The sequence below is a fragment of the Urocitellus parryii genome, chromosome 5 (genome assembly GCF_045843805.1).
Source record: "Urocitellus parryii isolate mUroPar1 chromosome 5, mUroPar1.hap1, whole genome shotgun sequence".
NCBI classification, from domain to species: Eukaryota; Metazoa; Chordata; class Mammalia; order Rodentia; family Sciuridae; genus Urocitellus; species Urocitellus parryii.
In genome coordinates this window covers 102801541-102821116 of record NC_135535.1, presented here as the reverse complement: position 1 = coordinate 102821116, position 19576 = coordinate 102801541, and the positions used below count along the sequence as shown (strand labels likewise).

The 19576-nt window shown below is 38.8% G+C and overlaps 1 protein-coding gene across 1 annotated transcript; it reads right to left on the bottom strand.

Annotated features, from left to right (window-relative positions):
• Positions 1–2643: 2643 nt before the first annotated feature.
• Positions 2644–12844, bottom strand: LOC113201514 (C-type lectin domain family 4 member A-like). The gene is made up of 5 exons (XM_077799080.1): positions 12743–12844; positions 11096–11162; positions 7970–8092; positions 4561–4709; positions 2644–2745 (listed from the first exon to the last, which is right to left on the bottom strand). The coding sequence occupies exons 1-5, from the start codon at positions 12842–12844 to the stop codon at positions 2644–2646; spliced, it is 543 nt and encodes a 180-aa protein (XP_077655206.1).
• Between the last annotated feature and the right edge of the window lie 6732 nt (positions 12845–19576).

Below are 19576 nucleotides of genomic sequence, written 5' to 3'. Positions count from 1 at the left end.
ATTCGGCGTCCTGTAGGCTTCTAGGATTTGGGATTCTGTCTCAATCTTCAATTCTGGGAAGTTTTCTCGTATTATTTCACTGAATAGACTGTTTATTCCTTTGGAATGGAGCTCTGTGCCTTCCTGTATCCCAATGACTCTTAAATTTGGTCTTTTGATATTGTCCCATAATTCTTGGATGTTCTGCTCATGGTTTCTTAGCAGACTTGCTGAGCTGTCTATGTTCTTTTCCAGTTGAAATACTTTGTCTTCATTGTCTGATGTTCTCTCTTCTAAGTGATCTACTCTGCTGGTAGTATTCTCAATTGAGTTTTTAAGTTGGTTTATTGTTTCCTGCATTTCTAGAATTTCAATTTGTTTGTTTTTTATTACCTCTATCTCCCTGTGAAATTGATCTTTGACTTCCTGGATTTGTTTGTCAATGTGATCTTTCATTGTCTGATTTTGCTGTCTCATGTCTTCCTTGAGACTCCAGATCATCTGAAGCATATATATCCTGAACTCTTTATCTGATATTCCATCTGTTGCAGCTATTACCTCTTCTAAAGTTGAGTTGACCTGCATTGCTTGTGGTCCTTTCTTTCCTTGTCTTTTCATACTGCCCGCGTTTCTTTCTGCTTGGTGCAACTGTTGTGTTTTGAAATTTACCCCCTATTTATTTATGTTGCTCTTGTATACTTGAAAAGTCTCCCTTGCAGGTGCGGGCGGTGGCTGTGCCCCTACTCCAATTGGGGTGACGTGTCTATCACGCTGGCGGCTCTCTGGGCCTGTTCCGGGAGTGGAAGGCGGCTCTGCTCTGTCCCTATTCCAATTGGGGTGTCGTGACTACAATGCTGGCAGATCGCTGGGCCTCTTCCGGGCGTGGGCGGTGGGCTTGGCTGGTGGGATTCCACCTAATGGCAGTCCCTAACCTCCCTGCTTGCTAATTAATGGCTTCTCTGAGGCGCCACGCCTTCTGTAGCTGCGGGGCAGGCCGCGCGAATCAGTTGGCCTGGATCTCCGGGGTCCTGCTGCTGGCTGTTTTGATGTTACAAGCTGTTGGAGAGTGGTGGTGTATTCTTCAGCTTTCCCGGATGGTGGCCACTGACTGCCTGGATGGAGTGTCCGCTGTTTTGATGTTGCACTCTGAAGGAGAGTGGCGGTGTATCCTTCAGCTTTCCCGGATGGTGGCCGCTGACTGGCTCGGCGGAGTGTCCGCTGTGGGGGATGGGACTGTACCGCTTCCTTCCCCTTCTGAGAACCCGTGCTCGGCCCAAGGGTCCGTGTGGGCTTGGCTGGTGGGATTCCACCTAATGGCCTTCCCTAACCTCCCTGCTTGCCAATTAATGGCTTCACTGAGGCGCCACGCCTTCTGTAGCCGCAGGGCAGGCCACGCGAATCAGTTGGCCTGGCTCTCCGGGCCCTGCTGCAGGCTGCTGGGATCCCTGGCACTCTATCACTTTGATTTTTTCTGCTTGCCCCTCCCCCAGCGCTGGCTAGCCAGGTTTCCTTTTGGCTGCTACTGGGAGGAGGGGTTGGAGGTCAGGTGTCTCTGGTTTCCCCCTAGCCTGTATGGAGGCTCAGCTTGATACTCCCTCTCCCGGCAAGCCTAGGAGAGATTTTATGCGAATTCCCGCTGTCTGGGGGGTGAGCTGAATGACACCGACCTGTTTTGATGTCGCACTCTGAAGGAGAGTGGCGGTGTATCCTTCAGCTTTCCCGGATGGTGGCCGCTGACTGGCTCGGCGGAGTGTCCACTGTGGGGGATGGGACTGTACCGCTTCCTTCCCCTTCTGAGAACCCGTGCTCGGCCCAAGGGTCCGTGTGGGCTTGGCTGGTGGGATTCCACCTAATGGCCTTCCCTAACCTCCCTGCTTGCCAATTAATGGCTTCACTGAGGCGCCACGCCTTCTGTAGCCGCAGGGCAGGCCACGCGAATCAGTTGGCCTGGCTCTCCGGGCCCTGTTGCAGGCTGCTGGGATCCCTGGCACTCTATCACTTTGATTCTTTCTGCTTGCCCCTCCCCCAGCGCTGGCTAGCCAGGTTTCCTTTTGGCTGCTACTGGGAGGAGGGGTTGGAGGTCAGGTGTCTCTGGTTTCCCCCTAGCCTGTATGGAGGCTCAGCTTGATACTCCCTCTCCCGGCAAGCCTAGGAGAGATTTTATGCGAATTCCCGCTGTCTGGGGGGTGAGCTGAATGACACCGACCTGTTTTGATGTCGCACTCTGAAGGAGAGTGGCGGTGTATCCTTCAGCTTTCCCGGATGGTGGCCGCTGACTGGCTCGGCGGAGTGTCCGCTGTGGGGGATGGGACCAATTTTGATCTTAACAAGAATTTTATTATAGAACTACAAATAGTTAAAAATCAATGCAGAACATACCTGGATTCGAGGACCATTGTTGGGTGACCTTAGTTGAAGTATCTATACTCTCCAAACACAATCTGCCTCGTCTCTATAGTGGAAAAAATAATAATCTATGTGTCTCACAAGTTTCTTGTGATGATTAAATGACAATAGAATTTCTTAATCCTGTGCTCTACAGTCAGTACAAGAGAGTGAGCTGTTTTAGTTTTAGTTTCATAACTGATGTTGGACAACCTACATACCCTGCCTGATCCAGGACCCTGCCTTTATCTAATTCAATACTCACACGGCACTCGGATCCTAAGGTGTCCCATTGACCCATTGCCAATGTCTCTGACACTCTGGATCTGACAGGCCCACATCATAAACCGCATCTATTTGCAGATTTGGAATGATAAAATCCTAAGGGGAACAAAAACAAAGGAAAAGTACTCAGCAAAACTAAGTTCCTTTTGTTGTTGTTGTTGTGGTGGTTGTTGTTTGTAACTTTGGATTTTTTTAATGTATTTTAATTATACAAATTTATGGGGTACACTTTCGGTGATGGGGCGACCCTGCGGCCTGATGGCTCTGTGTAGGTCCAAGGCCTGACCTCCTGCACAGGTGCAATGGAGCATCTTGCCAGTGGCGGGGCTGACACAGCGGCAGTGCTAGCGCCAGGAAGTTTGCCTACCAGAAGCTACCAGAAGCTACCAGAAGCTAAGCGCCTTCAATGAGACGCTGCGGCCTTGAAAAAAAGTGACTGAACCTGCTTGTGGTGTGATCTTCTCCAGGACAACCAACCAGCTTCTGCAGCCCGGTTAAGATCCAAAGAGTCCAAGAAGGATATAGTCCAGCCTCACCCGGTGGCCGCAGCCCACCTCCATCCTTGTCCAGGGACTTGCTGGGACACCTTCCTCTGCTGGGGGCTCAGAGAAGTTACTTTTTTACATAGGCTGAGGTCACGTGTTAACACCAAGAACATTAAGATTTATGGATGAAGTTTCAGAATATCAACTGGAATAATAACTTAAGTTTTAAGCAAAAGGTGTTCGAGTGCATTAAAAGATTTGCTTCATGTGCTTAAAAAATACATATGAGAAATTTATGGGGTACAAGGTGATAAGTTGATCCATTGTATAGTGTGTAATAATCAAATCAGAGTTGTTAACATTTCCATCTCCTTTAACATTTTTTAAGTTTTTTAACATGTAGAAATTATACCTATTTATAGGTACAGTGTAATATTTCAACTGAGTTCTTCAAGGTCAAACAGAAATGAGAAGAAAAAGAAAAAGCATCCAGGAATAGCCACATGGGGGTTCCCCAGAAAGGCAGGTCTTCTCTAGCTGAGCAAAGCAAGGTCAAAGACATCACTTACGATCCTGATTTTCATTACATATGAAAGCAATTCCTACCCATGATCTTAATGATTTCTCATCTCAGATTCAATTCCCCTCTTTTTTTCACTAAGAGAGGGCATTGTTCAAAGTTGTCCACAAGAATTTTTTTTCAAATCTAATCATTTTCCTTTCATAATTTCAAAGATTCTTTTTTTAAATATTTTAAAAATTGCCAATGGATCTTTACTTTATTTATTTATATGTGGTGCTGAGAATCAAACCCAGTGCCTCACACACGCTAGGCAAGCACTCTACCACTGAGCCACAACCCCAGTGCTCAAAGAATCTTTTTTTAAAATATATTTTTTTAGTTGTAAATGGATCTCTTTTATTTTATTTATTTCTTTACATGAGGTGCTGAGGATCGAATCCAGGGCCACACACATGCCAGGCAAGTACTTTACCACTGAGCTACAATTCCAGCCCCCCTCAAAGATTCTTTATATTCATTTTTGATTGTTTATTGTGACTCTTCATAAATTAACTTTATTTTCCCATTCAAATTAATACTCCTCTCTCTAAGAAGTTAACAATTCATAAAACACTTACATATTAAAATAATAAGCTGGTATTTCAGGTAGAAATATATTCATCTTTTCACTAAACCCCTAGTTGCATATTTTTAATGCCACAATTTCTTTGGGGTAATTTAGTTACACTGAAGTAGGAATAAGGTGTGGAATGAATGGAATGGCTGAGCAAGCCTTTCCTACCTATTTTCTTGAAAGCCTTCTGCCATAGCACCAATACCCAGAACAATAAAAACTACCGCCTTTTAGGAAAAGAGTATAAATAATCAGACAGGCTCATGACTCCATTATCTCCTAGAAAGTACCTGCTCTTCCTTGCTGTTGATCACTAGCAAATGAGCCTCCATTCTAGAGCAGTTCTGACTCTTATTCCAAGATTTTGCATCAGTAGAAATAAAGTAGCAACTGGAACTAAATGACTTCCAATTCTTTGGGCAACAGCTCCAGATTTTTCCTTTATTGGGAAGAGAGGGATATAGGTGTAATATAAGGAAATATCTTTTAAAATAGTGTGTAGTGTTAAAATTAAGGCCCAATGGAGACCACAAGAACACTGTAATCCTATCTCCATCCAGATGTAGCAAGGAGTCTTGTCCTATCAGGTGTCAATGAGCCCAGTCTGCATCAACCTGGATGTCAGTGTCCCTTTCTTCTGCTGAAGTGCTATCAGGCAAAGTCAGCTAAAATATAATGTTTAAATAAGACCCAGACTCCAAAACCTCAATACAAAACTGTCCAAGTCTCAACAGAAAATAATTAATTATACCAAGGACCAGGAGTTCTCAAAAAAAAAAAAAAAAAACAGATATCAACAGATGCCAAAAATCAAGATAACAAAAAGTTAGAATTATCTGACAAAGATTTCAAAGCTGTCATATATTTCAAGAAAAATGAATAAAATAAATGTCCATCAATAACGAAAGAAAGAAAGAAAGAAAGAAAGAAAGAAAGATTGACAATGAGAGTTTTTTAAAAAAGAATGTAGAAATATTCTTGAAATGAAAGGAAAAATAGACTCAGCAAAGAAACTGAAGATGTAAAGAACAAAATGGAAATATTATCATTGAAAAATCCAAAAACCTCTTTAAAAGCTTATGGATGAACTGGGCATGGTGGTGCGTGCCTGTAATTCCAGCGGCTTGGGAGGCTGAGGCAGCAGGATCGCAAGTTCAAAGCCAGCCGCAGCAAAAACGGTGCACTAAGCAACTCAGTGAGACCCTGTTTCTAAATAAAATACAAAAAATAGGGCTAGGAATGTGGCTAGTGGGAAAGTGCCCCTGAGTTCAATCCTTGGTACCCCCCCCCAAAAAAAAATTAAAAATCTTATAGGTGAGATAAACATCAGAATGGAGAAGGGGACAGAGATATCAGTGAATTGTCAGAAAAAAAATAATAGAAATTTCCAACAGAAAAACAGATGAAATAAATATAAAAAATATAATAAAACCCCATATCATGATCCTAAATGTGTAATACCAAACAATAGAGGTCCAAAATATATAAAGTAAAAACTTACACCAATGCAGAGTGAAAACAAAAGAGAGATTTACATTATCATAGGTGGACACAACTATACATGCCAAATATCAACAAGAATATTGAAGAACTCAAAAACCTCATCAACCAAGAGATTCTAATGAACATGTTTAGAACAGTTCACTCAACAACTGAATACCCATTCTTTACAAATGTCCATGGAACATATACCAAGATAGACCACACACTGAGATGTAAAACCTCAACAAATTTACCATCATTAAAATCACATAGTGCCCTCTAACCATTATGAAAACATACTAAAAATCAAAAACAAAACAGGAAAATCACCAAACACTAGGCACTAAGTAAATGAAGTGCCTCCCAATGCCTAAGCTAGAAAAACAAAATAAATTTTTTTTAAAGTATTGAATTATGGCCCAAAATATAAAATAAATATCCATGGGTACATGTAGATATAAATTACTGAATAAATTAGTAAATAAGATAGAAGAGGCAAATCTCATACACATAAGCCTTTCAATTAAATTATGTAGATATTTGGGGTGGTTCATTTTACATACTATTTTGATCAAGCACTCTGGGTATTGCTTCAAGGATGTTTCTGGATGAGATTTACATTTTAATCGGTGGACTTTGAGTAAAGAAGATTGCTCCCTTAATATGGATGGGCCTTGTTTTATCAGTTGAAGATTTAAACAAAACAAAAGAATGCCCTCCCCAGAGCAAGAGAGAACTCTCCAGCACACTGCCTTTAGACTTCATCTGCAACACTCACTTTTCCTGATCCTGCAGCAGACTGTCATTGGCCTCAAACTGCCACTCTTTCCTGATCTCCAGCCAACTGGTTTTCCCAACCACATTTTGGGCTTTTCAAGCCTCCATAATTGCATGAGCTAATTTCTTGAAAGGAAATATCCATATTTTCTATGTATTCTACTGGTTATGTTTCTCTGGAGAACCCGGACTAATGGACACCCTAATGGACAGGGAGCATAACTCCTCAATCCTGAAATGTGGACAGCACTTAGCAGCTTTCCTTGGAAGAAAACAGTGTGGAATAGGGAGAGAAAAAGAGCAGCTTTACAGTGGAGAAACCTGAGAAACACTACTTTACCTAGGTGATCAAGGTCAACAAATCAGCAGCCAAAAAGTACTTTGATAATATATATCCTTGATATGATGTAATGAAAATAGCAGTTTACATCTATGGCCTTCCTCCCAAAAACTAATAACCCCAGTCTAATCATTAGAAAAACATTAAAAATTTTGTTTTTTGGACCAGGGATTGAATCCAGGGGTGCTTTGTCTCTGGGCCACATCCCCAGCACTTTTTTATACTTTCTTTAGAGACAGGGTCTAACTAAGTTGCCTAGGCCTTCACTAAGATGCTGAAGCTGGCTTTGAATTCTCATTCCTCTTGCCTCAGCCTCTCAAGCTGCTGGGATTACAGACATGCACCATCACACCCAGCAAAACATCACATTTTAATGGAGGGACAGCCTAGACTAGTATTCCTAAAAAATATCAGTCATCAAAAAAAGTTTGAAAATTATCATAGCCAAGAAGAAAATAGATATGAAAACTAAATATAACATGATGTTCTGAGTGAGATTCTAGTACAGAAAAAGAACATTAGGTGAAAACTAAGAAAACCTTAATATATAATGAACTTCAGTGATAATATATCAATATTGGCTCATTAATTATAATGAATGCCCTCACTCATGTAAGGTGGTAATAATAGGGAATATTGTATATACAAGGTAGGGTTCAAATAGGACCTATTCATATTGTCTGCTCAATTTTTCTGTAAATGTAAAAATGTTCATTGAAAAATGAACATAAAATGTGAGTAAAATACTCAAAAAATAAAATGTCATTAAAAATACATTTTTATTTGCATATTTTAATGTTTCAAATAAATTAGTTCATTAATAAAAATACTCATAAAAATGTGAGAGAAAAAGTAAGTGTGCACAGAAACTTCAGAAAGAAACTAAAACTAAAGAGATGTAAAGGCAATATGTCCTTTTTCATAGTCAAACCTCCAATGAGCAACTTAAAATATACATATAAGATTATTAGGTCCTATAACATTCTATACATGTAGTTTAGAATGATCATGAAACTCCCTTTTTTAATATTATAAACCTGGAAATCTTATTGTAAATAATAATTTAGGATCCTTACTAAATTCTACTCATTAAATTTTACCTTTCATGGTTGAATAGTGTCTTGAACACTTCAATTCTGGGTGGATTGGTTCTTTTGTAGAATTTGGATACTTCTTTTCTTCAAGAATCTGAGAATATTTTTGAAATAAAACTGGAAAAGAGAATTTAAAGACATGCATTTTTCCAGGTAGTATTATGACTTTGTTCTTTACTATTATTTTCTTGCATTCTTTATAGAAACAAAATATACTAATGTCTGATTACCTGAGTAAATGTAGCCCTACTGGAAAACATTTCCCATCATCCCACAGACAATGTAATCCTAACCCTGTTGATTTTGAAACTATAAACTCACACACACACACACACTACAGATATATAACATATAAAGTATATTTATATAGAGATTAAAAGAGGACGTGAAAGTTCCATCATAATGGGTCTAAAAGAACTTATCCATGTTATCCATAAACATATACAAAAATTCATATAAAGATTAAATTTCAGTGAAAGGGAATAAAAGTCAGAAAATACTTTCATTTAATTGGTACACAGCCTGGGACTTTGTGGGAGGGAGAAATTAGCTAATTCTGAGGAGTTTCGAGATATCTTAGATAATAGAAATTTTTAAAAGAACCCAACATTGATCAAGAGGACATGCTTTTTCTCCTATTCTTTCCTTTCTCTTCATCCCAACTGCCTCTTATTCCTCAGGGTACGAACACTCTCATGTCACTCCCTATTTAAAATTAACTCTCCTCTCTCCCTCCGCCCCCCTCTCTCTATTAGATTTGCTCTGTTTCTTCCTAACCTTCTATTTGTTTCTTGACCCACCTCATTCTGGCTTTGATTTCTACCATTTCACCATTTCTACCATTTCTACCATTTCTACCATTTCAAAGAGATCACCTAAGACCACTTACTAGTCATCTTCCTAATGAACTTCTTGCAATATTTGACTCCAGTTCTCTGCCTCCTTAACTCTTCGGACACTACTTTCTATTTTCACCTAACCTTTCTTGCTATTGCTTCTTGTGTTTTTTTTATGAGCTCTTGCCCCTCCATCCATCTCTTCTAAACTGTTAACATTCCCCAGAATTCCACCCTTATCATTTCTTCTCATACTAAGTCCTCTTCCTGAGTAATATCATATATTCCCTGGTCTCACCTGTTGCCATTATGTGAATAACTTCCAGAACTCAGACCTAACTCCTAAAACCCAGACAAATGTTCCTCCCACTAAACATGGGCACATCCAATGTACCCAAAAGTTAAATCATCATCTTCCAACTAAACCTGCTACTCATGCTATCTTGTCTATCTTTTTGAATGGCTTCATTGTTGCTGAGTTTACCAGGTCCAGAATATTAGAGTCACACTTAACTTCTCTGGGTCTGTTAATCACCAGATCTAAATATTCATCAAGCCTCTTTGATTATATCTTCTTTGTCATTCAGAGCTACCTTCTCTTCTCTTTCTTCAGTAATAGTATCCTTGAATCAGGTTCTCAATGTGCCTCAACAGGATTATCCATTAGCCTTCTAACCTTTCTTTAACACCAACATTGTGCTCATTGTGCCATCGTCACAGCTTTGTAAAAACAAACTTTCTATAAGTCAAATTTGATCATATCAATTCCTTGCTCAAAATTCCTCAATGGCTCACCATGACTGTGACACATTGTTAAAATGGCCTCAATGTTTAACCCTCCCTGTATGAATTCACACGCCTTTGCAATGTGACTTTGCAGCTTTTCCAATCAAGAAGTGAGGTCTATTTCTCCACCACTTGAGTCTGAGCTGCTTTTAAATCTTTCTTTGGCCAATAGAATGTGCAAATGAAACTGTGATTGTTCCAAATTAAAACTTCAATATGACTTCGTTCCACACGCAGCCCTGGAAGTCTGCAAGGGGTAATGTGAACAAACCCAGTCTAGATTGATGAATGATGCCAGAAATGTGGTGAAACTGTCCCTGTCATTCCTTGACATCCTCTTTCTCAGAAGCCAAGTTACATGTGACTGGTATCTGACATCATATGCATGAGTGAGTTCAGCTAGGAAGAGGAAACTTTCAGCTGAGACCAGTCTAAGTGGCCAAACCTCAGAAGTGGAAGGTAAATATATAGTTTTAGACTATAAATTTTAGATTGGTTTATTAAGCAGCAAAAGACACTTTGTAAAATAATCTTTAGGAAAAAAATCCAAATTTTTTCTAATGGTACACTACACTCTTGGTAATCTGAGCCCTGCTCATGCCTGCCACCTACAACTTCCTTTCAAATTTCTTCATTTAGCTCTTTAGGTTTCAGTCATATACACTTACATTTCCCCAAAAATTATTCCATGATGCCTATGCCATTCTTGGTACACATAGCTCTAGATGTCGCCTCCTGAGGAAGTCTATCCAGCCTCCCATGCTCACTTCTTCCCTGCACAACACTTCCTGTTGCAATATTGTAAGCACTGGTCTGCTTGACTATACTCTTAATCTCTTAAAACCAGGGCTTTGTGGCTGGCTTTTTCTGTGTCTCTAACACAGTGCCTGACAAATTTCCATTGCTACTTATTGAATGGCCAAATGATGAGTAAAATATCTATATGAAAATATACTAAGCTTTATGGCTTCTAAATTTTTGATAAATTCTGAAAATATGAACATGCAGTAACTCAACTATTTCCTAAATTGGCTTTTAGGTCTCACACAGTCTTGAGCAGGACAAAAAAATAATTACAAAGAAATTCATTGAAGAATTCTTCTTGGAATATTTCTTCCCATCTCCTTGTCCACCTGATCACCCCAAAATACATTCGTACTCTCAAAGAGGGCCGGCCTTATAAATTTTACTAAGGAAGTATAGATTTTTCCTCATATAGAGTGTAATATAAAGATGATGCCCCATAGATTTCACTGGACGACATCGACACATACATACACATACACTTTTCAAATTTTCTAATAAGAATGGATTTCATTATTTTTGTAGAAGAGTTACTAAATCCAATTAAAGAGCAAAATTCCCAATGGATTCTTGTGAATCATATCTCCTCAGGAAAAGAATTTTAGATGTGTGGTTAAACTCATTGTGAAATGTCAATTTCAAATGGGCATCTTCTCTTCACATAAAGCAGATATTGTTCATTGTTCATTGTTCATAACATACTTATCAATAAAAGCAACAGATAATAAGACTGTCTTTAGCAGAAAAACTATCAGTGATGAGAAAAGAAGCAACTTTGGAACATGTGGATTACTTTTGTGAGCTGAAGAAAAAATCAAATTAATTTCATCAGTAAAAATTTGTCATTATTTCCTCTTCTCCCTTCTCTTATTCTCCTTTTTCTTCCATGACACACAATTAGTATAATGACAGTTGAAATAATATAGTAATAGGAACAGAAAAAAATAATGATGCTCATTATAGAAAATTTGAAAAATACATAAAAACACAAATCCCAACTATTGAGAATAACATTGTTAATATTTTGCTATATATCCTTTCAGCAATTTTTTTCTCACCAGTTCTTGCCATCATGCCAAAAAGATAACAGATATGTTGCTCAGAATAACAGACTTGAGTTTATTAGAAAAAATAGGGAAAAGGAAATGGGGACCACTCTCAAGGGAGAGTGATTTCTGTCAGAGAGAAAAAGGACCATCCTTTCAGCGATTTTTGAAGAGTATATACATATATGCACATTGCCTTTTTTTTCTTTTATGTGGTGCTAAGGATCAAACCCAGGGTCTCACATATGCTAGGCAAGTGCCTGCCACTGAGCCACAGCCTCAGCCTCCCTATTTTCTTTTGTAACACTCTTTATTATGGTTTCATATTATTTCATTATATATTTAAATATTTTTTTCAATTGCAACTTAAAATATGCGACAGCTGGTAAATCTTTATAATCCTAATTCACATTTTTAGGATAAAGTAAGTCTTTTCAGTTGCCATCTCACAGTTGGGAACCATTTTCTGGGCTGGGGAGATAGTTTAGTGGTAGAGTGTGTTTGCCTAGGATATGCAAAGCCCTGAGTTCAGTCACTGCCAAGGGAGGGAGTGATCCATGGGGACACCTTCCATCAAGATAAAATCAATGAAACAATTTTCTTCATGTTGGGATATATTGTCAATTTCAAGGCAAAAAAGAAAAACTTCAGCTTTCTGCTTTGGAAAAAATATATACTTTACATATTATATGAATTTTTATATATGTGTAAGAATATACAATAAAATGCCAAGTATGGTTTTCTGTAAATAGAAAGTATCATAAATAACAAAGTATCATGAATCTTTTCTTTCCCACTTTATAACTCCTTAATGCCTATCTACAGAACTCAATTTCAGAGCCTGCTGGGTTTCCCAAATACAACCACTCTAAAGAACCAGCAAATAGCATCACCTGCTTGTAAACATTCCCTTCCTCCTAAACTTGACCATTAACTTTGACCACTGGAAAATAATTTTTTAAATTTTTTTTTTAGTTATAGATGGACATAATATCTTTATTTTTATTTGTTTATTTTTATATGGTGCTAGGGACCGAACCCAGGGCCTCACGCATGCAAGGCAAGCGCTCTACCACTGAGCTACAACCCCAGCCCCTGGAAATGATTTTTTAATTCTAATTTGTTATATATGACAGGAGAAGGCATTACAATTCATATTACACATATAGAGGACAATTTTCATATCTCTGGTTGTATATAAAGTATATTCACACAATTCGTGTCTTCATACATGTACTTAGGGTAATAATATCCACCTCATTCCACCATCTTTTTTTACCCCCATTCCCTCTCCTTTTCCCTCCCACCTCTTTGTGGAAAATGAAAACTGCAGGAGAATTTGAGTTGGTGACTGAGGACTTTGGTTTATTTTTGAGTCTCATTTCCATATGAGTATTTTCCAAAGCCATATTCAGAAGAGACCTTCTGCTTTCTTCAGAAAATCAGAGTCATCCCTTCCTCAAAGCATCTTATATATGATGGAGGCCAGCCTGGGCAATTTAGCAAGACCCTGTCTCAAGATAAAATAAAATAAAATAAAAATGACTGGGGATGTAGCTCAGTGGCAAAACACCCCTGGGTTCAATCCCCTGTACCAAAAAGTAAAATAAAATCTTATACATGAGTTGTCAGAATGGTGTTCAAATGTCCTATTACTCAACTAGATGAGAGCAGAAGCAATAAATAAGCACTTACCACTGAGGGGTATCATGCAAGAATTAAAAACCATATGAAGCCACTTGGTCCACAGAAGTGCAATCCCCAAGACCAGCACAGTGTGAATTATAGCCTTTAAACATACTAAACATAACTAAAAATATATATATAAGAAAAGCAGGAACTCAAGTGGTGAGGGAAAGAAATAGGAAGGAAAGGAAAAGAGGAACCAAGCAAGTTGTTCTTTTCTAAAAACTGTGTTCTGTAGATATGCCAACCCAAGTAAAATTTGTGTGCTTCCACATGCAAGCATAACTTCTTTTTTTAAAATTGCATTTATTTTTTAAATACATAACAGCAGAATGCATCACAATTCTTATTACACATATAGAACACAATTTTTCATATATTTGTATATAAAGTATGTTCACAACAATTCATGGTCTTCATACATGTACTTTAGATAATGATGTCCATCACATTCCACCATCATTGCTAATCCCCTGCCCCCACCCCTACCCTCCCACCCCTCTGCCCTATCTTGAGTTCCAATGAACCTGAGCAAACACTTGTTCATGTTGCATTCATTCCTCATGTCTGGCTAATCAGGCAGCTTCTTGGTATCACATTCTAACAATACTTGCACCAAGCTCAGGTGGACAGCCTCCCCACATTCAAGAATCAACTTCCTTTAGCATGGTGGGAAAGGCAAAGTTCAAAACTTACTGATTTTGAAGAGACTCCTCTGTGCTCTCTGTTATCCTCTGCTGTTCATAATTAGCTCCATCACGAATCTCTGTTCATTTTGCTACTGGTCACCTCCTGAACTCCTGAAGGCAGCTCTCTTTATTAGGTGATAGAGGAGAAGCCATCGTTTATTCCACACTTCTCTCTCCCTTTACTCCCCACGTCACCTCAACAGCTCTAGAAGGTACACACAACTATTTTGAACAGTTGAGATGATTAAATAGAATTATATGTAAAGAGAATAAACTTAAACTGAATGCCAAATATTATGTTTTCCAAAGGCCAAGAGGAAAACACTCCAAAAATTAAATCTTTCGTATAGGACCTTTCAACATAATTGATCTCAACTTGTGCCCACATTCTGTGCCCTCAGCTCTCTCCAAATTATTTGCTTTCTTTTAACATCCATCACCTGACCCTTCCTTGTCCTAAATAACTCACACATATACATAAGCATGAATGCACATACACATATACACACATTAACCTCTATATTTCCATTGCATTTCTATATATATGTCTATCAAAATGTACTGAAAATCATGAGGTTACAATAATACCTCTAAATCTAATCCAATGCCATAGGTTTTTATTTTGGTTTCTATATTTCTTACTTTGTGACAGTTAGAAAACTAAGTTCATTTTCTTTAACTTATTCACATATTTAGTTAACCTTCTGGATGTTACCAATCTCCCATCTTTAGTGCCAGCTCTCCCCCACTAAAACATCCTTCTCTCCCTCTCCAACTTTTCTTCCACGGTCTAATCCACTGTCCCCAGAACTGATGCCATGTGTATAATGCTTGTATATTCTCACATCTTACCAATCAATGCCTCCCTCACTGAGAACATTCTCTTCACCTTGCTGAGGTTCTGAAATCCTGTGCTGAGCTACCCCTTCATAGAAAAACCCTCTTTGCTCTGCTCCTTGAAGCTCTTAGCAATGCACACAAGGTTACCCCCATATGTAGAAGCCCTCCTTGCCATGTAAGGCTCTGACTCCCCCACACTGGGCTATGCCATCACATGGACAGCCTCCTCATCTTGTTCAGACTCTGAAATCCACACCAGGTCTACCTTCTGCCTAGACATTTGATCATCCTGCTTGGGATTTGACACCCAATATCAGGTATTACACCCTCAACAAAAATGCCTTTCTTACCTTGCTTAGGCAGTGAGTTCCCACACTGATCTCTCCACTACATAGATACCCTCCTTATCTGGCCTGGTCTTTGAAACCCCATCAGATCTACCCTCTGCAAGGATATATTCCTTACTCCTTTGGGCTCTAAATCTCAACCCACATTGGTGCCAATACTATGCATGCATACCCCCTCACCTCTCCCCAAGGCCAATATCCCACACCAGGTTGCCCCTCCACCTCAAGCATGCATGCCCTCCTCACACTGCTTGAACTCGGATTCCCAGATTGAAAATTAAAATATGCAACAGCAGATAAATCTTTATAATCCTACTTCCCGTTTTTAGGATAAAGTTAAGTCTTTTCATTTGCCATCTCATGGATGGAAAGCATTTTGGGGCCTGGGGGTATAGTTTAGTGGTAGAGTGTTTTTGCAGTGAGCTTCTTCTCTCTCAGACTCTTATCATCCCACGCTGGATTTCCCCTATTTTGGACACTTCCTCAATCCTTTATCTGTGCTACTCTACACTTGGCCAATATCGTGTGTGAACACCCTCCTTGCCATGCTCAGACTCTGATTCTCCATGCCACATGACATTCCCACACCCACGGTGATATTTTCCTTACACTGCTTAGGCTCTGATATTATTGTTAAGTAAACCCCCTGCATGGCCACCCTTCTAACACTACATGAGCTCTGACACCCAGTGCCAAACCACCGCTGAACTCCTTTAACAGTGGTCCACTCTGTGCTTTGAATATAGCCCCTGCTGCTCTGCCACTGAAGCTTATTTTTTAAAGGAACATGTTTCTTTCTCTTTCTCTGTCCCTGCTCCTCCCTAACCTCTCCCATCTCTATATCAGGGGAAACAGGATTAATTTTCTTCCCCATCCTAGGCAGAGTTATCTGTCCTTGAGCACTTACCTACCACAGGAACCAAGTAATTCAGATTTGTGGATGGCACCAGAAGCTTTCAGAAATGACTCACCTAATTTCACAAGTGAATTACAACTTCAAACCAGAACACATGGAACATAGCCTTTGAATTATCTCCTTAAACCCCCCCTTCTCCCCCAGATGAGCAGAATCACAGCCTCTGAGACAAAAGTCACCAGTGCTTCCCCTTTGCTAACAAAGCAATAAAATTTCTTTTTCCTTTTTCTCAAAACCATGTCCTCATTATTAGATTGACATCAGGGACAAGGACTGGGCTTTTGGTAACACTCACCTCACCCTACCACAAACACCTACCTTTCCTGTCCCTTACGAATTATGTAATAAGGAAAAAGTTATGACAATGAATAAAGGAGTTATAAGTTCTCTGCAATTATTGAATTTAACAAGTAGTTGCCTAAGAACATGTGTGCATGCATGCACTCTCCTCCCAGTAATAATTGCTGATTTTCAGAGGCTTTACCATCTAAGCTCCTTAAGCAATATCTATTTCTAAAGTTACCTCTCTCTCCCTAGAATAAGTCATATTATAAATGGATTAAATTGAGTCATAAACAATCAAACTCTGAGTGGTTGTTTTAGTCAGCATTTTTGTGGCTGTGACCAAAAGTCCTAACAAGAACAATTTTAGAGGAAGAACAGTTATGGTATTCATAGTTTCAGAGATCTCAGTCCACAGACAGCCAGCTCCATTGCTAGATGAAGCAGAATATCATGGCAGAAAAGTATGGTGAAGGAAAGCAGTTCAGGACATGGCACCAGGAAACAGAGAGGGAAAGAGCAAGAGCTCCTCTTAACAAGGACAAAATATGCCCCCAGTGACCTGTCTACTCCAGCCACACCCTATCTGCCTATGGTTACCACCCACCTAACCCATTCAACAGGACTAATGCACTGATTAAGTCATTTTTACCTCTAAATTTTCTTGCATTGTCTAACACATGAGTTTTGGGGGACACCTCATACCTAAACCATAACAGTAGCTTACAACAACTAATAGCTATTTCTCATTCACATTACATCTGGCTCAGAGTCTACATAGATAGAGTTGACTATAGCTCTGTTTAGTTTCTCTACAATTGTTTTCTCATTCTGGAACAGAGGATCACAGAGTAAAATGAACCTTTCAGTAGAATCCTCAATTTGGATTAAATGTGCATTATATTCATTTTGATGCTATTGGTCAAAAGAGACTACCTGGACTAACCTGCAAATGGGGCAGAAAAATATACTCTACCTACAGGAAGATATGTCAAGGAGGTCAAAAATTAATCCTTTCACAGAAGACTATATAAGTTATTGGGTAACAATAATACAATCTATACCCAAACCCTTTAAATTACTTAGCCAATAGATCTCAGGCAGTAATCTCCAAAATGGGGCAAAAGTACCCCAGATGGTATAAAAAAGGAATCACTGGAACACAAAGATAAGATACTAGAACTTCTATTTACATTTATTTATAATTTTAAGGATAATAGTCCTTAATGGTATCTTATGGATTTAATATGCTATGGGACCTATCCTGAGTGGAAGTTCCTGAGAAGCTGATAGAATGCCTTTACTTGTTGATTTATTTATTCTCAGAATGTTGCATAACATTGCAGCTGATCTGTGAAAGAAGAAAATTTGTCTGGGCTTTATTCCAGTTGCTGGGAGATAACTTCAACTCTTAGGAATTTCCTGAGGAATTGGAGTGTCTTTGCTGTCCATACTGGACCATGATACTGTATGCTATTGAGGTCTCTTCATGGTGGGCCCTTGATAATTTAGGCTAACAAGATGATTCAAGTTGGGGCTGGCCATGCTCAAAGACTAACCATGTGATTAGAGTGTTGGGGCTCTGAGCCATGAGATACCAGGCCTGGCAAGGAGGAAATACTGGAGATTGGATTCAAACTCACTATTTGAGCAATCATGCCGACATAATGAATCAAAAAAAAAATCTCTGATCATCAAAACTCAGAGTGTTCCTCTGGTTGCCAATACTCTCTGCATTTCCATATATTAAGTGCTAGAAAGGTGACAAATACATGGGGTCAATGGAATTTTCATATTTGGGACCCTCCTAGACTTTACCCCATGTGACCATCCCTTTAATTCTGATCTGTATTCGTTTAATACAATAAAACTATAATCATAAGTATGATACAATCCAAGCTCCGTGATTCATTCTAGTAAAAGATTCCTGAAAAGAGTATTAAAAGATACTTAAAGCACGACAGTGGCCATGGAAGTTGGAATCTGCTAAGGAGTATGTAACAACTCACCTACGGAATCAACTAGTCCTGCAAACGGACAGCTCTGGAGCATCGGGCCCAGACCTGTCATTGCCAGCAGTCAGATTGGGACAGGGGTGACCCACAAACTCTAAGCCACACTGAGTAGGAGGCTGCAGTGGACCAAGAAGCCTACATCACTGGCCCATGTGGAGTCACCACAGGTGCAGATTTTGGTGGTAGTAGCAAATAAAGAAAAAAATACATCAAAGAAAAATAATTAAATAAAAGATATTTAAAGACACTGTTGTTCCCAATATGACACAAAACTTCAATAAGGAAAATATTTTTAAAACCATAGTTATATTTGATATAATTTAAAAATTAATTTACTTCCTAATATTTTCTATTTATTCTGTCTGAATTTTTGTTACCTCTTATTTAATAACTTTTTAACATAATGAGTTCTGTAATATCAAGGTGTAATAATGTAAGAATAAAATGTAATTTTTTGAATTTTTAGGGTATATACCTAAAACTCAGAGATGCTCAAAAAAATTGTTTTCCACAGCTGTTTTCACAAAACATAATACTAAAATTAGACGTAAGTATATAATTACCTTCAAAAATGTTGAAATCTAGATTTATTTAGTAGTCATTAAGTGAAGCTTATCATAACTATCTCCCAATATAAGCTTTAACTATTAAAACTTGGTTGTAATACCAGTCATTCTTACAACTCTTTTATCCTTTATTCCCTTTTATTTGTCTTTATTGTGTATCAAACATTATTGGGAGTCAGGGGGAAGAAAGCAATACAATTCCTATTGTAAAGGGATAAAGTCTAATAGACATGAATGTAAATAATTTCAATACAGTGGAAGAGGCATAATATCACACTGTGTGGCAAAAAAAGAGAAGGAAGAGACTGTTTCCACTTGAGCTTATCAGGAGAAGTTCTACAGTAGAGGAAGAAGGACCTATGAAAAAATTCTGGAGCCCAGAAATGAGATTTTCTGCAACACTGACGGAGCATATAAGGAGTATTTAAGTCATGTAATTATTTGAGGCAGAAAGACCAGAGTGTGCAAAGGCACTGAGGCATGAAATAATGGAGCATTATGATTACATCTGAATGTCTGAAATATTAAGATGAATATGGAGAGTCCCTCTTTTTGTAATGAAGGTACAGAGGTAGGCCACAGTCAGTTCATTAGTCATTATCTTTTATACTAACAGAATTTACCCTCCCTATGTCTGTGTTCCTCATCTGTAAGATATAGAAAAACATATTACCTACCTTGGAGGGTTGTGTGAAGATTTAATGAGACAATTCATACAAAGGATTGAGCTAGTGCCTAGCAAATGACCACTGCTCAAAACATGCAGGGTGAAGAGGCAGTTGATTTGGGTTTCTTAATTC

Bases quoted from the DNA above. Each gene is read 5' to 3' on its own strand.
- LOC113201514 (XM_077799080.1), bottom strand. From the start codon at position 12,844: ATGGCTTTGGAAAATACTCATATGGAAATGAGACTCAAAAATAAACCA. The intron at 8,093-11,095 runs ATAAGTATGTTA...ATGTCTTTAAAT, and splicing joins ATTATCTGTTGCTTTTATTG to TCTCTTTTCCAGTTTTATTT. The intron at 4,710-7,969 runs GTAAAATTTAAT...TTCCCAATAAAG, and splicing joins ACACTATTCAACCATGAAAG to GAAAAATCTGGAGCTGTTGC.